The sequence below is a fragment of the Emiliania huxleyi genome, assembly GCF_000372725.1.
Source record: "Emiliania huxleyi CCMP1516 unplaced genomic scaffold EMIHUscaffold_250, whole genome shotgun sequence".
NCBI lineage: Eukaryota > Haptophyta > Isochrysidales > Noelaerhabdaceae > Emiliania > Emiliania huxleyi.
The window spans coordinates 137524-155213 of NW_005200169.1; the positions used below are offsets into that span (position 1 = coordinate 137524).

The following is a 17690-nucleotide window of genomic DNA, read 5'->3' on the forward strand; positions in this document are numbered from 1 at the left end:
TAGGGGGGGGGGGGGGGGGGCGCACCTTTTGAGAGTCCTCGCGCGGGTCGTCGCCCGGCTCTGCATACTGCACGCGGAGGCGGCCCTCGCGGTCGTTCTTGCCGACCTGCAGGACGACCGCCTCGTACCACCGCTGCGGCCCCGCCGGCTCGTCGCGGAGCCCCACCTCGACGCGGCTGTGCCGAGCCACTGCCTCAGCCGGAAACGACACTGGCAGCCCTGGCAGCCGCGACCGCACGCGTGGGGCAGTGCTGCGGCTGCGGCTGCCTGAGCCGCGGCTGCGGCCGCCGCCACCGGCGGAAGAGGACGACGCGGCGCCGGGGGTTCCGGTGGATCCCCGCCGTTCCGAGGAGCTTGCCTATCAGGAAGGCCGGTCCGGGTTGGCGGGCGAGCGGGTGCGCCCACGGCGGGTCCCCAGTTTGAGGGGAAGGGGGTGGGGCGGGGGGGGCGGGAGGAGGGCGGCGGTGATGGGGGCTGTGCGGGGTGGCTTTGTGGCGCGCCTCGGCATCGGCACCAGCTTGACCACCCTCTTCGGACCCAGCTGCAACTGCGCCTTGCGCCCCTGACCTGCCTCTTGGGGCGGAGGAGGTGGATCTGCCAGCCGACGCGCGGCGGCCACCCATGCCACGAGGTGGGGGGCGAGCCTCGCAAGCACCTGCACGAAGCACAACGGGCGGTGAGTCGTAGAGAGTGGAAGCGTGGTATCATCGCGGACGCCCCTCTCCTCAGCTTTACCAGAGCCCCGTCTGCCCTGATCCTCGTCTTGGGCCGAGCTTTTCTTTTTCTGAGGATTTTTCTTTTCTCGACAAACTTTCGATGTGGCTGGAAGCCTCCACGTCGTCGGGCACCGGGTTCCTCCGCAGACATCTCCAGGAGAGATGGGCGACTCTCTCTCTCTCTCTGACTCTCTCTCTCTCTCTCTCTCCCTCCCTCCCTCCCTCCCCCTCTCTCTCTTTCGCGAGGATTTCTTGATGCGGGTTTTCTTCCGGGGACCCTTCCGGGTTCGGAGCGCGTTCCCCCCCCTCCCATGACGCGCTGGAGTTGAGTGCGGGTGGGTAGGCTGCCCTACCTATCGTTGTACTGAGGGCCGGCGGAAGCGCCAGGCACCACACGACCCCGGCCGCCGGAGGACCGGACCGTCAGAAGCTCCCCCCGAACACGTGTGGCAGCGCGCGGGGCCGCGTTTTGACACACACGTAAATACATAAACAAGCGAGCACTTGGAGCACTTGGCACGCCCGGCCGCTTTGAATTCTTTTCCGCACGATGGTGCCCACCTCGACGCCGACAGCGCCGCCGTCCAGCGACGCCGCGCCGCCGCCCGGGTCCGAGACTTTGAACGTGGACGGCTGGCAGGTCGTCGTCACCGACGGGCACGCGGTGCTGACCGAAGGCATGACGCACCTGCCGGGCGGGGCTTTCCGCGGCCGCACCTCTCTCGTCTCGGTCGCCTTCCCACGCAGCCTCACCTCCATCTCCCCCCACGCCTTCTGCGGCTGCTCCGCCCTCTCCTCCGTCACCCTCCCCGCCGGCCTCACCTCGATCGGCTGGCACGCCTTCTTGCGCTGCTCCTTCCTCGCCTCCGTCACGCTGCCGCTGCCCGATGGCCTCTCGATTGACGACGGTGCCTTCTTCGACTGCCCCCTCAACGACGAGGCTAAGGCAGCAGTGCAGGCCATCAACTTTTGGGCGGTGCGGCCTTCAATCGACGCACGGGGGCATGCCACTGTGCCGGAGGGCGGCACCACCATCGCCAGCAGCGCCTTCTCCGACTGCTCCGCCCTCGCCTCCGTCACCTTCCCTGCCAGCCTCACCTCCATCGGCGATACCGCCTTCTTCAACTGCTCCGCCCTCTCCTCCGTCACCCTCCCCGCCGGCCTCGTCTCCATCGGCGGCAGCGCCTTCGAGCGCTGCTCCTTCCTCGCCTCCGTTGCGCTGCCGCTGCCCGATGGCCTCTCGATTTGCGACGGTGCCTTCTTCGACTGCCCCCTCAACGACGAGGCTAAGGCAGCAGTGCAGGCCATCAACTTTTGGGCGGTGCGGCCTCCAATCGACGCGCAGGGGCACGCCACTTTGCCGGAGGGCCTCACCACCATCGCCAGCTGCGCCTTCTCCTGCTGCGACTCCCTCGTCTCCGTCTCCCTCCCCGCCAGCCTCGTCTCGATCGGAGACGACGCCTTCGAATGGTGCTCCTCCCTCGTCTCCGTCACCTTCCCGGCCGGCCTCACCTCCATCGGCAGCTGCGCCTTCGAAGGCTGCTCCGCCCTCGCCTCCGTCACCGTGCCAACCACCGCCGAGATCGGCGACGATGCCTTCGACCCCACGACCACCGTCGTCCGCCTCTCGCCTGCGAGCATGCGCGCCCAGGCTAGGGCGGCGGAGGCGGCGGCAAGAGAGGCCGAGATGGCGGAGGCGGCGGCGGAGGCGGATCGGAACGCGGAAGCGCTTCTGGCGGATGAGGAGGCGGAGAAGGAGGCGGAGCAGCGCGCCAAGGAGCGCAAGGCCAAGAAGAAGAAGAAGAAGAAGAAGGGCAGGGGCGGAGGGAGCGGCGCCGGGCCGTCGCAGCCGGAAGGCGAGGAGGCGGAGGCGCTTGCGGCGGCGGAGGGGGAGGCGGTGGCGGCGGCAGAGGAGGCGGAGCTGGCGGGGGCGCTCCAGGAGAGCGCGAGGCTGGAGGAGGAGAGGCGGGTGGCGGAGGAGCAGCCGCCCGAGGAGGCGCCGCCGAGGGAGGAGGAGCCGCCGCCGGCCGACTTCATCTGCCCAATCACGACCGAGGTGATGAGCGACCCGGTGATGGCGGCGGACGGCCATTCCTACGAGCGGAAGCAGATCGAGCGCTGGCTCGCGGCCAAGTCGACGAGCCCGATGACGGGCGAGGCGCTCCAGCACACGCACACCTTCCCAAACCACGCGCTGCGCCGGCAGATCCGAGAGTGGCAAGAGGCGCATTGAGCGGTTTCGCGCGTTCTCGTGGCCGGGGGGTGAGGGGCCGGTAAGTGTTGTAACATGTTCTTTTTCCGCAACGGCGTGTAACCACAGGCACAGCAGCACTTGGTCCAGCAGCGCGTCTTTTTCTCTCGGCCAGTATCTCCACAGAAACAGCACGTCGTGCAGACGAGACACACTGTACGCGCTGCACACGCCCCGAGGCCGAGCTCTGAGTCACAAACGTGAAACGAGTCTCAGTCGACCCGCGCAGACCCCAGAGAATCCCCCCCTCGCCCCCCCCCCCCCCTGCCCGGTCGCCACTGCCCACTGCGTCCTTTTTGCGCGCGGCTAGGCCGCCTCCGCCTTGGCCCTCGCCGCGGCCGCTGACGCGCGCCTCGCCTTGACGGCAGCCAGTGCCGCCTCTGCCGCCTCCGCCGCCTCCGCCGCCGCCGCCACAGCCGCCGCCGCAGCCGCCGCAGCCGCGGCCGCCTCCTCCTCTGCCGCTGCCAGAGCGTCCGCCTCGGCTTCCGCCTCCCGGCGCGCCTCCGCTGCCACCCAGGCTGCCTCCTCACCCGCCTCCGCCGCCTCCTCCTCGCTTCCCTCACTCGCCGCCTCGGCCTCCTCTCCCAACGCCTCCGCCAACCCCGCGACCGACGTCTCCGCCGTGATGCCGTACCGAATCCGCTCCTCGTGGAGCGTCTCGAGAAGCCTGATCAACCCCTCCCTGTCCACGCTTCGCGGACTTGGCTGCAGCTGCCTCTGACGCCGCCTCGTGCTCCTGCGACGGCCCAGCGCCGCCGCTCCCGCCGCCCTTCTTCTTCTTCTTGCCCTTCTTGCCCTTGCCGCGCTTCTCCGCCTCGACCTCCGCCAGCAGCTCCTCGGCGTGCCGCGCCGCCTCCGCCTCCGCCGCCGCCCGCTCCGCCGCCCTCTCCGCCGCCCCCGCAGCCCATGCCGCCTGATTCGCCGCCGCCTCGGCCGCCGCCTCGGCCGCCGCATGCTCCTCGAGAGCGCGCACGCACTCGGCGCTGCCCTCTTTCTTGGCAATCTGCAGCGCTGTGCGTCCAGCCACCGTGCGCAGCTTCGTGTCGGCGCCCGCCCGCAGCAGGCAGCGGAGAGCGGCGGGGCGGTCCACGAAAGCGGCGATCATCAGCGCGGTATAGCCGCGGCAGGCTTGCTGGTCGATCTCCGCCCCGCACCGCACCAGCAGCTCGGTCACCCGCTCGTGGCCGCTGAGGGCGGCGTGCAGCAGCGCAGTGCGGCCTTCGCTGTCCCGAAGGTTGACCGAAGCACCACGCTGAAGCAACGCCACGGCCAGCCGCTCGTGGCCGTAGGCGGCGGCAGCCATCAGTAGCGTAAAGCCGCTCTCACCCTTCGCAGTGAAAGTCGCGTCCACCCGCCCGCCGCCGTCGACCACGCCAGCAACGTCGCCTCATTGCCCTCCTCAGCCGCATCCACGACCTCCTCGGGGACGGTGTCCTCGCCCGCTCCGCTCTCCACACCGCCAGAAAAGGACGCGGCAGTTGGTGTCGCCGCTGCCCCCTTGCCCAAGGCGGCATCGCCGTCCGCCCCTGCGCCGCCCGCCGCGCCGATGTCATCGGGAACAGGCCCGCTGCTGCCGCCCGAATCGCTGCCTGCCCCCGCGCCGCCCGCCTCGACCGCCGCCGCGTCGCGCCTCTCCGCCGCCACCTCGCCGAGAAACGTCTTGACAGCGGCGACGCACTCGGTGTGGCCCTTCTCTTTGGCGATCTGCAGCGCCGTCTTGCCCGCCGTAGTGCGCAGCGTCATGTCTGCGCCCGCCCGCAGCAACTGGAGCACGACGACAGGGTGGCCGAAGAAGGCGGCGCCCGCGAGCGCAGTGCATCCGTCGCTGTTCTGAACGTCGACCTCTGCGCCGTGCCGCAGAAGCAAGTCGACCACGCGCTCGTGACCTCCGGTGCCGGCCAACATCAGCGCGTGAAGGTCCTCCGCGCCGTGTTGCAGCAGCAGCTCGACCACCCGCTTGTAACCTTGGTGGGCAGCGAGCATCAGCGCGGTGCAGCCGCCGCTCTCCTGCAGGTTGACCTCCGCACCGTGCATCAGAAGCGTCTCGACCACCTGCACGTGGCCCGAGCAGGCGGCGGCAGTCAGCGCCGTCGCGCCGTTGCTGTTTTGCGCGTCAGGCTTCGCGCCCCGCTTCAGCAGAACCTCGACCAGCTGCTTGTGACCTTTGGTGGCGGCGATCAGCAGGAGCGTACAGCCACTCACACCGCCACGCACGCATGTCGCGTCAACCCGCCCGTCCCCAGCGAGCCACGTCTGCACCACGCCCGCCTTGCCGTCCACCGCCGCTGCTTGGATCTTTTTCGGCAGCGCGAGCGGCGCAGCCTGTGACGCCGTCGAAGCGCGTCCGCGCCGGGACGCGGTCCCGGCTGAGCCAACCTTCGTTCGCCCTGGCATACGACGACCTGGTGAAAAACCGCGCCAAGAGCTCGACAGGCTCAAGAGCTGGGTTCGGCTCCCGGCATCCCCAGGGCGTCGACGCAGGCGTTTCCGTTTGTCGTGAGCGGCGAGGTCGGCGAGTGAGCTGCACAAGAAGGGGACCGAAAACAACAAAAATGCTGGCCACGCTTTGGGCGAGAGAACCGCCGGCTGGCAGCCCTTGCGCAAAAGAAAAAGCGGAGTGCCAAGGCCGCGGCGTGCGCGGCCAACAACTACGACTTCATGACGTGGGCGGCGAGCACACGCGGCGGCATTGGCCGCGAGGCGGCGGAGTGGTTCACCACCGGCTTCGCCGCCAAGGTCGCCCTGGCGCGCTCCGACGGCGAGAAGTGGCGAGTGCGCAACGAGCGCAAGCGCCTCCTGCAGCAGCACTCGGCCATCATTGCGAGGCGCAACTGGGAGATCACCCAGCGCAACGCGTGGCCGAGGATGGGTGGCGTGGCGCCGCGAGCGCCGCCAGTCGAGTAGTAGTAGGGTAGGCAGTAGAGGTAGTCGTCTCAGTAGTGTCCTGTCAGAGCGTCCCGTGTCGGTCAGGCAACGTCTGTCGGATAGCAGGAGAGAGTGCGTCGTGTGTCGTGCGGATCAGTCCTGTCTGGGTGGGGGGGGGGAAGAGACGGAGAGGAGATTCATTGAGCCTTGGCACCAGCCGGGCAGTGGGTTTGGCCCTGGCATCAGCCGGGCATGTTGTTGATTTGGCCTTGGCATCAGCCCTGGCAGGCGGGCACGCGGGACATGCACAGGCGCCAAGGGGCGCAGAACCGACCTAACCCGTCGGAGGTGGGGGGAAGGGAGTACCGCCGGGTTCCCCTGCGTGAGCGCAAGAGTAACCCCAAGAGGGCTGAAGATGAGCGGTGCGCGCAGGGGTCGGCGTGACGGGGCGAGGGACGCGCCGCGCGGGGCGCCGCCTCACCGGCCCAAGTGGCGCAGGGCGAGGCGGCGAGAACCGAGCGAGCACGTCCTCGTGAGCCCCGTGGCTCCAACCAGGCCCTTCCTTTTTTGAGCAGGTGTGACGCCGCGCGAGCGACGCTCCGAGATCGCCCGAGATAGCGCGGCGCGGCGGTGGGTGAGGTGGGGTGGGGTGAAGTGACGTGGCGTGGAGCTCCGGGATTGCGCGCGATAGCGCGAGATCGCCCGAGATCGCGCGGCCCGAGATCACGCGGCGCGGCCCGGGGCGGAGTGGATGGGTTGGGAGCGAGGGGGCGGAAGTGTTCAGTGCGGTAGATCGGTCAGTCGGGGCGCGTGAGCCGGACTTGGGAGCCGGACAGCTTTCATTTCTCTCTGCGTTGTTGAGCCAGGACTCAACATACTCGTTCTGTTGCCGTCCCAAACTGTCACTCCCCTCTCTCCCGGCCGGGGTGGGGCGCGCGCGGGGGCGGCGGGTGTGCGGCGAGTGTGCGGGATGTCTGTGGGCCCGAGAGCGATATGCCATGTCCGCCTTGGGTTGTTTCATAACATCGAAGGCTAAGCTCAAAGAAAAAGTACGGCGCCACAAGCAGCGGCCGCCCCGCGTTGCAACGCCGCCCCGCCTGCGCAGACATTGCGCAGCCACCGAAATTGTCTCATGCAGAGCGTAATCGACGACGTCTTTGCGGCTCTTCGTCCTCCCGAGGCGCCTCCAGCGTCCGCGACAGCGCCGGCGCAGCCGCTGGCACAGGCACGCGCACCCGGCTTCTGCACGCATCGAGTAAAGCTGCAAGATTCATGATCGAGCATCCGCTGGCGGGGTCGTCCTTCACCCTGCCTGCCGCGTACGGCGATCGCGGCGCCTTCAGCATCCTTGGCTCTCAGGGGCAGATGATGCGCATTCAAGACGAGATTGTTTCATGCGCGGACAGGAATGCGAGTCTACATGCAGCGCCTCGGCTTCTCCGGCCCCGTTCGCTGGTGGCATCGCCAGGGGCTATGGGGTCAAGCTCAGGCTCATGGTGCGCACACGGAGAGATCATGTCCCTCCCGCCTCCGGCTCCGCGCTCCGGTCGTCCCGGCTCGGCCCCAAGCCGTCGATGTCGACGCAGGGCCCATGGTCCGCCTCAAGGTGAACTGCGTGGACCAAGAGAACTCGTCGCGGTGTACGCGGAATGATGATTTATTTCCAATAAGTTTGTATACCGAAAACAACAAACAAAAGAATCTGTGTGTGGGAACCATGAAGCGGTGGGCGTAGAGACCGCGGCGCAATCGGGGAGAGAGAGACACAAACGACACAAAACATAGACATACACCGGGGGAAACGCGGTAGCACAGGGGAACAAACGACGAGTCACGTCGAGGGAGAGAGCCCCCACAAGAGGAAAGGGGGGAGAAGGGCGCGGGAGAAGAGGGCGGGTGTGTGGCGGATGGGTTCCTCGGGCAGTGCACCGGCGCTCGGCCGTTTTGTGCAAGGGCTGCCGTCATCTGATGCGAGGCCGCGGTAATTTGCGGCCGCGCTCCGCCAGGGCTGGGCGCGGGTCCGCGCGCCGGTCCACGAGGGGTGGACCGGCGCGCTTAGGATCATCCGACCCGCTTGAACTCCTTCATGTTTGTGGTGTCGTGGACACTGCCGAAGAAGCGCAGCCGGTGGAGCGTGGTCACCTCGCTCTCCTCCTGGTTGGAAGGCGCAAAGAGCGTAAGGGTCGAGACGTTCTGGAACTTGACGTACTGGAGCAGGAGCGGCGCGCCCGACCGGCGCGCCTCGTCCAGCGGCAGCGCCTGCAGGGGCTCCTCCGCCTCGGCGTCGTCAAATCCCATCGCCGTCCGGTTCAGAAACAGGCGTATCTCGTCGGGCGCTGAGCCGGGGCCCTCGAGCACGATCGAGTGGAGCTTGACTGCGCTTGGGAAGGCGATGGTGATCAGCAGCTGCTCATCGCAGTCCGATCTCAGCTCTCCGCCGCCGCCCAGAACGGCCGCAAGCGCCGCCGGGTTCGACGCGTTGAGGACCTCGCAGCGCGAGATGTCGAGCGAAAGCTCGTCCGGCCCGCAGCAGGAGGCGGCGGACTTGGCCGGCGGGGCGCCGCCGGTGGGGACGCCGTTGATCATGTGTATATCCTCTGGGAGATGGCAAAAGAATTCTACGAAGTCAAGCCCCTCTCACAGCAGACTGGCACGAAAGAATTTAACGATGGCGCGACTGTGCCGTACGAAAGTGCGTTCTGGGGATGCAGAGCGTGCAAAGGGATGAGGCCACAAAAGAGGCGCGCGAGGCAAGGAGGAGACTCGGAGAACTGAGAGACTGGGACGACTGGAAACAAGAAGACAGCGAGCCACCACAGGCGTCGCTAGCGCACATACCGAGAGGCAGCTGCGCTGGAAATAACTAATAAGGAAGAGGCGCGTCACTTCATGCGGAAGCTCGACAAACACACGGCGAGGGCGACAGCAATAGTCGAACGGGCGGCGCCGGACTCAAAAGACACCGCCACATTCCTGAGACGCGCGAGGGCAGCCTCCTTAAAGGCAATGGGGTCTAGATTCGGAGCGCTCGACGAAGGGGAGTACGACAAAATAGCGCCCGTGATTGCATGCACGCTGCCCGCACTCACGGACCCCATACCCGAAAGAAAGAGAGGGGAGCTCACGGGGGAGGTGACGAGTGAACTACAGGTAGTGGGCAGGTAGTGGGGAAGGCAGCCTCGATTGCCATACAGACATGGGTGCGAAACAACGACAAGACCAAGGCACGGGCAGAGGAACGAGAGAAGAATATAGGGTGGATAAAGCGCCTGTTCACGGCATGGAGGGTGAGCCACGCCGAACGTACTGAACGTAGAGCCGAGCGGAAGGAAGAGGGGGAAGCGACTCCGAGGAGGACGAACCAGTGGAAATCCCGTTGTCAGCCGTCACGATGCACCCGAAGGGGACCCCAGCGCCGGCATCATCCGTGAAGGCACAAGTGTTCGAAGAGAGAGTGGACCTGAGCAACGACATGACTGGGCGGCAAATGATCGCAGTGGGCGTCAGAAGACTCGTCCTTGCTCCCTGGGGTGTCGACGGGCCCCCGGGGGCGACGGGGGTGCTCTCGCGGGGGGTCCCCCCAGTCAAGGGGGTCTGGGGCGCAGCCCCAGGTAGCCCGCCGCAGGCGCCGATTTTTTGGGGCTTTTTTGACTGATTTTCATGAGGTGTTGCTACTATTTTGGGACCAGTTGAAGCCTAAAAATGGCTACAAATACAGTCACAGCAGCTGCTCGTCATGAGCTGCTACTGTGTGGCAGAGCCCAGAGAGAGGGCTTTCAGGAGCACTATTCAGTTTGATCCAGCTCAACGTTGCGGAGTAGTAAGACTGTTCCGTTGCCGTGAGCGGCCGGCGGCCGGCGGCGGCCGGTGCGGCACGCGGAGCACTCCGTGAGCGGTGACGGGTGCGGACGAGCGAATGAGAGGTCCCTTTCAGTGAGAGATAGGCAGTCCTAGTCCCTAACAACACACCTTCCACAGATAGCGACCTCTCATTCGCTCGTCCGCGCCCGTCACTGCTAGTCGGGGCACTCCCGGCGTACGGCCCGGTCCCGGTCGTCACTCCGGTTGCTCGTGTTCACACCGTCAGAACTCAGCTCCGCTAAGGATCCAGCGTCTGAGACTTGGTCATCTTACACAACTTTTGTAGTAGAGCACAATGGCACCCTTGCATCAAGTGCATCACTTCATTAATACCGTATATACCGACCCCCGTTTTCGGCCGCCGCGGCCGGAGAGCACCCCCGTCGCCCCCGGGGGCCCGTCGACACCCCAGGCCTTGCTCGAGGAGAGCTCGATAGACTCGAGGGGCCAGGATATGCAGCGAGGAGGGCGGAGCTGCGCCGAAAGGCGAAAGAAGCCGAGAGAACAAGGGACCGGCAGGCGGCGGCGGCGTCGCAGAACGAGGCAGAGGAGAGCGACGCGACAGAAGAAGAAGCGACACGGGAAAGAACAACGAGAGTGGGACGACCGCGAGGTGGCATGAAGGTTGCAGCGAGAATCGGCGAGAGACTGCGAAGAGAGATAGGAAGAGGCGGACGCCCAAGGGTGGGCGACGGCTAGCGCACCACACCCCTCTCCTTAAAATCCCTGTGTGGTGGCGGCGTGTCGTCCTCCCATCCCTCCCTTGGGTTGTCCGTTTTCTTCCTCTTTTTGAAAGTGTGAACAGGTTGGAGCAGCAGCTCCTGAGCACGGCGCCGCAGGCGCCTGTTGATAGGTCCAGGTGATAGCCCTGGATGGGCAATGCATACGCCTAGTTGGGCCTCAGATCGCCCGACCGCGTCCCGCGGTGCTCTGCCGTCGGATTTGTGACGCCGCCGCACCGCGCCGCGCCGGGGGCCCTCCGGAGGCCGAGGATGGCCGTGACGGACCGGGACGAGCTCTGAGAGGGTCAGTGTCAGTGTATATATTGTAGAAACCAATCATGTCCACAATATCTCTCAGTCTAGCTAAGCCTGGGAAGGCGATGCCGGGGCCGTACAGCAGCTTGATGGTGCTTCGCCGGCGTGCGTCCCGGAGCAGACCCGGACGCGGGCGGTCCGTGGGAGGAAAACGAAGATCAGCGCCGACGGCGCTCTGATTCGACTTTTAACTTCAAACAAAGACAGTCGCACGCGCCGCAGCGCGGCGCGTGCGACTGTCAGGAGCGGATCCGTCAGTTAGTCGTGTTCACGCCGGCATCGTGATCCTCACAACCTGCGCTAGGCCACAACAGTATCTCACAGCAGACAGGCTCGACACAGGTGCGAACTGGCGCGTGCTAGCACTATCACAGGCACACCACACCCTCCGCCTAAGCGACTCCGTTAAGAACATGGCAAAAGAATTATCCCTCTAGGCGAGAAACTTCAGGGCGGCTCGCACACACACACACACACACACACACACACACACACACACACACACACACACACACACACACACACACACACACACACACACACACACACACACACACACACACACACACACACACACACACACACACACACACACACACATGCATGCACAGACACACAGCCCCTTCCTCTCCCCCCTCAACTCCCCCTTCAAGACCTTCCCAAGGGCGAGGACACGCGCAGGCCGCACCTCTAGTGAGGCCCGCATAGTATGTGGGAGACTCATGCCGCCGCCCCTGCCACCCCTGTGTCAGTGTGCCCGTGGTAGTGAGAGACTGCCGGTGAGAAGCCGGAGGAAGGTCGCTAGACTGAGATGAGAGACCGCCAGTGGAGTTGGGATTCCACCGTGCATCGCGCTGCGAGCCTGTCGTGTCCCTTGTCAGGAGCAGGAGAGCCCACGCCTGTCCCCCTGATCGTCCTTCCAAAATCCTGCTCGTGCAGGTGGGGACCCTGTCCTCCTCCCCTATCCCTCGTTTGGGCTGTCTGTTTTCTTTCTTTCTGCAGAAGCGGAGTGTGTGTGTGTGTGTGTGTGTGTGCGTGTGTGCGTGTGTGTGTGTGTGTGTGTGTGTGTGTGTGTGTGTGTGTGTGTGTGTGTGTGTGTGTGTGTGTGTGTGTGTGTGTGTGTGTGTGTGTACTCACTCACACACTCACGCACCACACGAAGCGGAGGAAGAGCAAGAGGCAGACGCCCAAGACTAGCTCTAGGCCCAAGGGTGGGCGACGGCTAGGCACACTCTCCTCTCCTTAAAATAACCTTGTCAGCAGTTCACCCTCGGGTATGTTCGTAAGAACCACATACACTGAAAATCCCTGTGTGTGCTGTGTGGTGGCGGCGTGCCTGCCGTCCTCTCGCTCCCATCCCTCCCCCTTATATGGGGTTGTCTCCCTTTCCTTCTTTTTCTTTCAAACGAATTTCAAAAAATCCTTTCCGCTTTCCCGAAAATAAAACACCCTGGCACCGCCAAGAACAGAGTCGGCGTGTGGCGGGCCCGCCTACAGCCCGCGCCAGGACCACGCCAGCGCCGCAGAGCGCGTCGCGCTCAGCTGCTCGGACGCCTTCTCGGCCGTCTTCAGCAGGTCCATCCCCACTCTAGTCCCCACCGCCTCTGCGCGGATCACGACCGCCTCCGCCCCTTTTGCGACCGCCTCGGCGCCCTTGGCCACCGCCTCGGCGCCCTTGCGCATCTCCGCCGCCACCTCCGCCGCCTTTGCGGTCGCGAGCGCGGCCGAGGAGTCGCGCAGCAAGCACGCCGCCAGGCCGTGAAACTAAGGCGGAGGATGTCAGCAAGGTGAGGCGCCTTGGGTGCGAAGGGTCGGCTGCAAGAGTCGGCCGTGTATAGCGCCGCGCCTGCGCCTTGAGCTCGCTCTCGGAGCCGACGAAGCTGCGTAGCGCCCACCCGTCCGGACCGAGGGCCTAGAGGGAAAGCTCCGAGAAGCTTCGGGGAGAGGGCTCGGGGCGCCCGCGTGAGCCGTGACCGAATGCCAAGTGCTGCGACTTGTTGAGAGTGACGCGCAGGCTCGACACGCGGAGCAAGCCCACCTGCGAGCTTTGAACGACGTTGAGCCGACGTTGAGCCGAGGTTGAGCCGAGGTTGCGAGATTGGGCCGCCTGCCACTCTACCCCGTCGAGGAACCTCTCCTCGGAGCGGCGCGCCATCGTGTTCTCGACCCACCGCGTGCCTTGTGGACACACACAGCGGGCGGTCAGGGAGACGCCGTTCACACCTCGTCGTCTCTCCGCCACCCATTGGATGCCCTGGTGCGCCAGCAACTGCAGCCGGTCCGAGTTCTTGGCAGACAGGCCGGCCAGCTGCGCGGAGAGCCGCGTCAGCAAAGACGCACCGCCTGCTCACACGCCTCCACCCGTCAAGGCACGGGACGGGGTGGCTAGCTTCCGCCTGGCTTGTCCGCGCCGGAGCTGCTGCCCTCTGCTGAAGGCGCGCCCGGCTCGCCCACCCCGCACCAGTCCTCGTCGAGCGTCTAGGGTTATAGGAGCAGGATTCGGGTCAGGGTTAGGCTGCCCCCACACCGCACCATCCCTCGTCGAACGCCTCCGGAAAATCCTCCTCGTCGCTACTGCCTCCGCCGCCGCCGCCCACGCCGCCGCCGCCCACGCCGCCACCGCCTCCGCCTCCGCCTCCTCCTCCACCGCCTCCTCCGCCTCCTCCCCCGCCTCCCCCGCCTCCTCCGCCTCCTCCTCCGCCTCCTCCGCCTCCTCCTCCGCCTCCGCCTCCTCCTCCTCCGCCTCCGCCTCCGAGGTCGTCGTGCTCGTCGCGAGCTGACGCTTGCCCGCCCAGCGACTGCCCTCGCCAGCGCCGCCGCCACTCGCGCCGCCTTCGCTGCGCCAAGACAAGCTGCAGCGTCCTCTCGCCTGGAGCCATAGGGCGGTGGCGCGCGCCTCCACCCGCCGCGCCGCCGACCCGCGGCCCCGCGCCAGAGGTGGGAGGGTGAAGAGGGTCAAGAGGAGGGGAGGAGGGGAGGAGGGGAGGAGGGGAGGAGGGGAGGAGGGGAGGAGAGGAGGAGAGGAGGAGAGGAGGAGAGGAGGAGAGGAGGAGAGGAGGAGAGGAGGAGAGGAGGAGAGGAGGAGAGGAGGAGAGGAGGAGAGGAGGAGAGGAGGAGAGGAGGAGAGGAGGAGAGGAGGGGAGGAGGGGAGAGGAGGAGAGGAGGAGAGGAGGAGAGGAGGAGAGGAGAGGAGGAGAGGAGGGAGAAGGCGGTGGGGCGGGTCGCCGTCCCACTCGGCAACGAGCTACTCTCGGGTAATCTCGGGTAATCTCGGGTAGTCTCGGGCCATCTCGGTTAATCTAGGGCCATCTCGGGTCATCTCACCGTCCCACTCGGCAAAGAGCCGCTCGATCCACTCGCTGTTGGACGCCCACGCGCAGTCGCGCTGGTCTGCCTGCTGGCTCGCGATCGCACCCTCGACAGACGCCACCCAAGAGTCTCTCTCCTCGCGCGAGCCCGCGATGAGCGTGAGGCGCTCCTTGCCCGTGATGACGGTGAAGGGGGCGCCTGCCCACACAGTCAATCCCATAAGTCCGTGAGGCGTCCGTGGAGCGCTCCTCGCCCGCGGCGAGGGGCAGCACACGAGCGCGCCTTCGCCCCACGTGTGCTGTCGCGCCGCCGGCGGCGGCGGCGGCGTCGCGTCGGATGCCGTCGCGGGGGCGGCGTCTGTGCTTGCGACTCCCCAGTTTGAGGCGCGCCGGTCGGCGGTGAGCGCAGCGACGTCGTCCTCGCGCGCGACGGAGGAGGTGGGCAGCAGCTTGAAGGTGCCTGCTCACGGCCCTGGGCCTGTGAAGAGACTGCGCAGAGGAGGAGAGCAGCAGCAGCCTCGCAGGCTGCTCCTCGAGGCTTCCCCGCCGACGAGCCGGCAGTGAACCAGACGAGCGCCGTCGGCTCGAGCACGGCGAGCCGCGCCGACGGCTGGCCGAACCCGGTCCGAGGCAGCTTGAGCAGCGTGCCGCGGCGCAATCCTCCCTCCTCGGGAGAGGCTCCTCCGCCCCCGCCCCCGCCCCCGCCCCCGCCCCCGCCGCCTCGGCGGCCCTCGTGCGGCGGGCCCGCGCCGTCCTCCAGGTAGAGCTCGACGCCGTCGATGGTGGCCACCTCGAGCTCCTTGATGCGAAAGCCCCAGGTGAAGGCGAGCGGCCCGAGCCGGTTCTGCCCCGCAGTCAGCGGCGGCAGGAGCGAGCAGAAGCCGACCAGGCGGCGAAACTGGATGCGTAGCCGGCGGATGCGAAGCGAAAAGGGAGCCTCCCACGGCCCGCCCGGCCCATTTTCCACCTGCACGCCTGCGGCGGCGGTGTGAGCGGCGGTGTGAGCGGCGGTGAGAGCGGCGGTGAGAGCGGCGGCGGGCGAGAGGGCTGAGTGATTGGTGGCGATGTAGAACCTGTGAAGACGATCGACGTGCTCGTGATCCGCAATGACTCACACGACCACCGGGTCCCAAGCTTCTTTGTCAGAACATGTTCGAGCCCCCTCTTGGCGAGGCGCTCGACGAATGGCCAGCGAAAATACGCGGTGGTGGCAGAGATGAGAAGGAGGGCAATCAGCAGTTTAATGGCACACACGAAGAAGAACCAGTTTGACATGATGCAGCGGTAAGAGGAAGAAAAACACCGACCCGCGCGCAGGGGTTTGAGACCGGTCATGAATGAGTGCGCGACACGCATGTTGCGATCAGCGTTGTTGATGTTCTGCGCGACGCCACAGAAGGCGGCGTGCGAGCTGTTGTGTGCTTTTTTTTTCGTTTTAGCTGCTGTGCGAAGCCACGCGAAAGTGTGAGTGAGTACGCATACGCACACACGCGATGGATAAAGAAATTGATGACGGTTCCTGCGGAACTGGGAGTTTACCTTGTGTAGGGCGTGAGCTGCCGCCGGCCCGAGGCGTGAACCATCGCCTTGGCCGCCCGTGAACCGGCGATATGCAGCGTGTTCTGCAGCCTTTGACGCAGGTCGCAAGAAGAGCGACTGCCACTCCCCGGGCCGGGCCCTGGCGAGCGGGCGCATGGCGCCCGACGCTCTGCCATGACCTCCGGGAGGTTGAGTGGCGACCTCGGTGAGGTTTACTTAGATCTTAGTTCGTTCTACGGAGTGACAGCACCTCCGGGCGGTTTTAGAACTTTGATCGTTACTCAAGCCACACAGAACACCCGCTTACTAGCCTACTTTTCAGCGTTTCCGGGCTCGCAAAACCCGGCGGGTGCAGCGGCGCAAGACCTCTCGGAGGTCGCAGGCCGACCTCGGGGAGGTCGGGGAAAAACCCCCGTTCGGCTATCTACTCGCTCCCCCGCTACTCACAGACACTACGGCTGTCACGGGAGACTCACAGTGGCTACTGAGACTGTTCACACGTGACGTTCACACCTGGGGGACCAGGGTGTATCCGCAACTCGCGCAGGGTTCCACGTCAACAACACTTTTACTAAGCGATGCCCACCCACAGCATGACAGCAGCTGCAGCGGCGGGCGCCTCCCTGCTCATCATCTACCTCGCGATCCGCCGCCGGCGCCGCCTGAGCTCGAGCTTCCTGCCGACGCAATCCTTTGGCGCGAAGCACGAAGGGCTGCTCCGCGACGCGCGGCTTGACAAACTGTTGGTCATCACGGACTTTGACGCGGTGCGACGCATATCTGTCATATCCCGGCTCCCGGCTCCCGCCCACGCCCCTCCGCGCCTCGTGCAGACGCTCACGACGGGAGACTCAACGCAGTGCCACGACCTCGTCGGCTTCTCGGACCTTCTGGCGGCGCAATTCCGCGAGGGCTTCGCGCCGCTGCTTGACTGGCAGACCAACCCGCTCACCGACGGCGTGCAGTGGTGGGACACGGCGCCCAGACACCGCCGGCGCCGCCTCGACGTGGCGTCGCCTCAGACGCCTTTGGCCAAAGCGTAGGCGCACGCGCTGATGGTCAAGTATGGCCAGCCGCCCCGCTCGCTCATCCCGCGGATGGTGCGCCAGTCGAGCATGGTGCCCCGCCCCGGCGCGCTCAAGCTGCTGCACCGCCTCGCGCTGCTGAACGTGCCGGTGCTGATCGTCTCCGCGGGGCTGTCGGACGTGATTGAAGAGTTCCTCTTCCTCCGCCAGCACGACGCCCGGCTACAGCTGTGAACGGCGTCTCTTCACACCTCGTTGCTGTGAACAGGTTCCTCCGCCAGCACGACGCCCTCACGGAGAACATCACCGTGTGCTCGAACCGGCTCAACTACGGTGCCGACCTCGCGCCTCAGTCAGTGGCGCCGGACCCGCCCATCACCTCCTTCACCAAGGCCTCGGCCTACCGTGCCGCCGGCTCCTTCTTCAAGCACCACGCGGCGCGCCGCTCGCTGCTGGTGCTCGGCGACTCAATCACAGACATCGACGCCGCCACGGAGGTGCCGTACGACCACCTCATCTCGGTGGGTTTCCCAAACTCCCGCGGCCCAGAGGCGAGCAGATCGCCGAGAGATCGCCGAGAGATCGCCGAGAGATCGCCGAGATTGGCCAACTCGCGCCACGCGCGCACGTGACGGCCGCTGCGCCAGGGCGCCGAGCCGATTTCGGTGGCCCCACCACTCTCTTGTCACTGCAGGCGACGGCAAAGTACGCCGAGTCCTACGACGCCCTCGTGCTCGGCGACCACGGCTCGCCGGCGTAGATGCTGACAACAGTAGATGCTGACAACAGTAGATGCTGACAACAGTAGATGCTGACAACAGTAGATGCTGACAACAGATCCCCGCACTCCCCTAAGCACTCGAGAAGACACGAAAGACACTCACGCCACACCCAGACGCGGTGAAGAGTAATCTCTCTTTACACCCAGTCGCGGTGAGTCCACAACGCAGGCTCGCTGGCGGCGGTTGACGAGCTCGTCGATGACGTGATGGCCGCGGAGCTCTCGGCGAGCGAGCACATCACGCGGCTCTCGAAGCTGAAGCGCCAGCCGAGTACGGGCGCCTTTGGGGTTGACCGCCAGTGAGTGC

General features: G+C 66.1%; 6 protein-coding genes across 6 annotated transcripts; 3 read left to right on the top strand and 3 right to left on the bottom strand.

Annotated features, from left to right (window-relative positions):
• Window positions 1-1395: 1395 nt before the first annotated feature.
• EMIHUDRAFT_73814 (hypothetical protein) lies at window positions 1396-2277 on the top strand (the record flags this gene model as incomplete). The annotated part of the gene is made up of 2 exons (XM_005778024.1): window positions 1396-1929; window positions 2062-2277. Coding segments are annotated over 2 exons (750 nt in total), but the record flags the coding sequence as incomplete, so codon positions are not given.
• Window positions 2278-2739: 462 nt separating this feature from the next.
• EMIHUDRAFT_60143 (hypothetical protein) lies at window positions 2740-2946 on the top strand (the record flags this gene model as incomplete). Its single annotated transcript, XM_005778025.1, has 1 exon — window positions 2740-2946. A coding segment is annotated over one exon (207 nt), but the record flags the coding sequence as incomplete, so codon positions are not given.
• A 327-nt stretch (window positions 2947-3273) lies between these two features.
• Window positions 3274-5786, bottom strand: EMIHUDRAFT_237434 (hypothetical protein; the record flags this gene model as incomplete). The annotated part of the gene is made up of 4 exons (XM_005778026.1): window positions 3274-3319; window positions 3581-3634; window positions 3669-3787; window positions 5688-5786. 4 exons carry the CDS (start codon window positions 5784-5786, stop codon window positions 3274-3276), a joined length of 318 nt encoding a protein of 105 aa, XP_005778083.1.
• A 2113-nt stretch (window positions 5787-7899) lies between these two features.
• EMIHUDRAFT_57959 (hypothetical protein) lies at window positions 7900-8271 on the bottom strand (the record flags this gene model as incomplete). Its single annotated transcript, XM_005778027.1, has 1 exon — window positions 7900-8271. A coding segment is annotated over one exon (372 nt), but the record flags the coding sequence as incomplete, so codon positions are not given.
• Window positions 8272-12159: 3888 nt separating this feature from the next.
• On the bottom strand, window positions 12160-13662 carry EMIHUDRAFT_443567 (hypothetical protein). Its single transcript, XM_005778028.1, has 6 exons — window positions 13280-13662; window positions 13142-13208; window positions 12954-13073; window positions 12838-12908; window positions 12577-12642; window positions 12160-12494 (listed from the first exon to the last, which is right to left on the bottom strand). Exons 1-6 carry the CDS (start codon window positions 13607-13609, stop codon window positions 12222-12224), a joined length of 927 nt encoding a protein of 308 aa, XP_005778085.1. The 5' UTR covers window positions 13610-13662; the 3' UTR covers window positions 12160-12221.
• Window positions 13663-16155: 2493 nt separating this feature from the next.
• NTD1 (putative 5'-nucleotidase) lies at window positions 16156-17362 on the top strand (the record flags this gene model as incomplete). Its single annotated transcript, XM_005778029.1, has 5 exons — window positions 16156-16344; window positions 16411-16536; window positions 16621-16793; window positions 16871-17123; window positions 17297-17362. The coding sequence occupies 5 exons, from the start codon at window positions 16156-16158 to the stop codon at window positions 17360-17362; spliced, it is 807 nt and encodes a 268-aa protein (XP_005778086.1).
• Window positions 17363-17690: the final 328 nt, after the last annotated feature.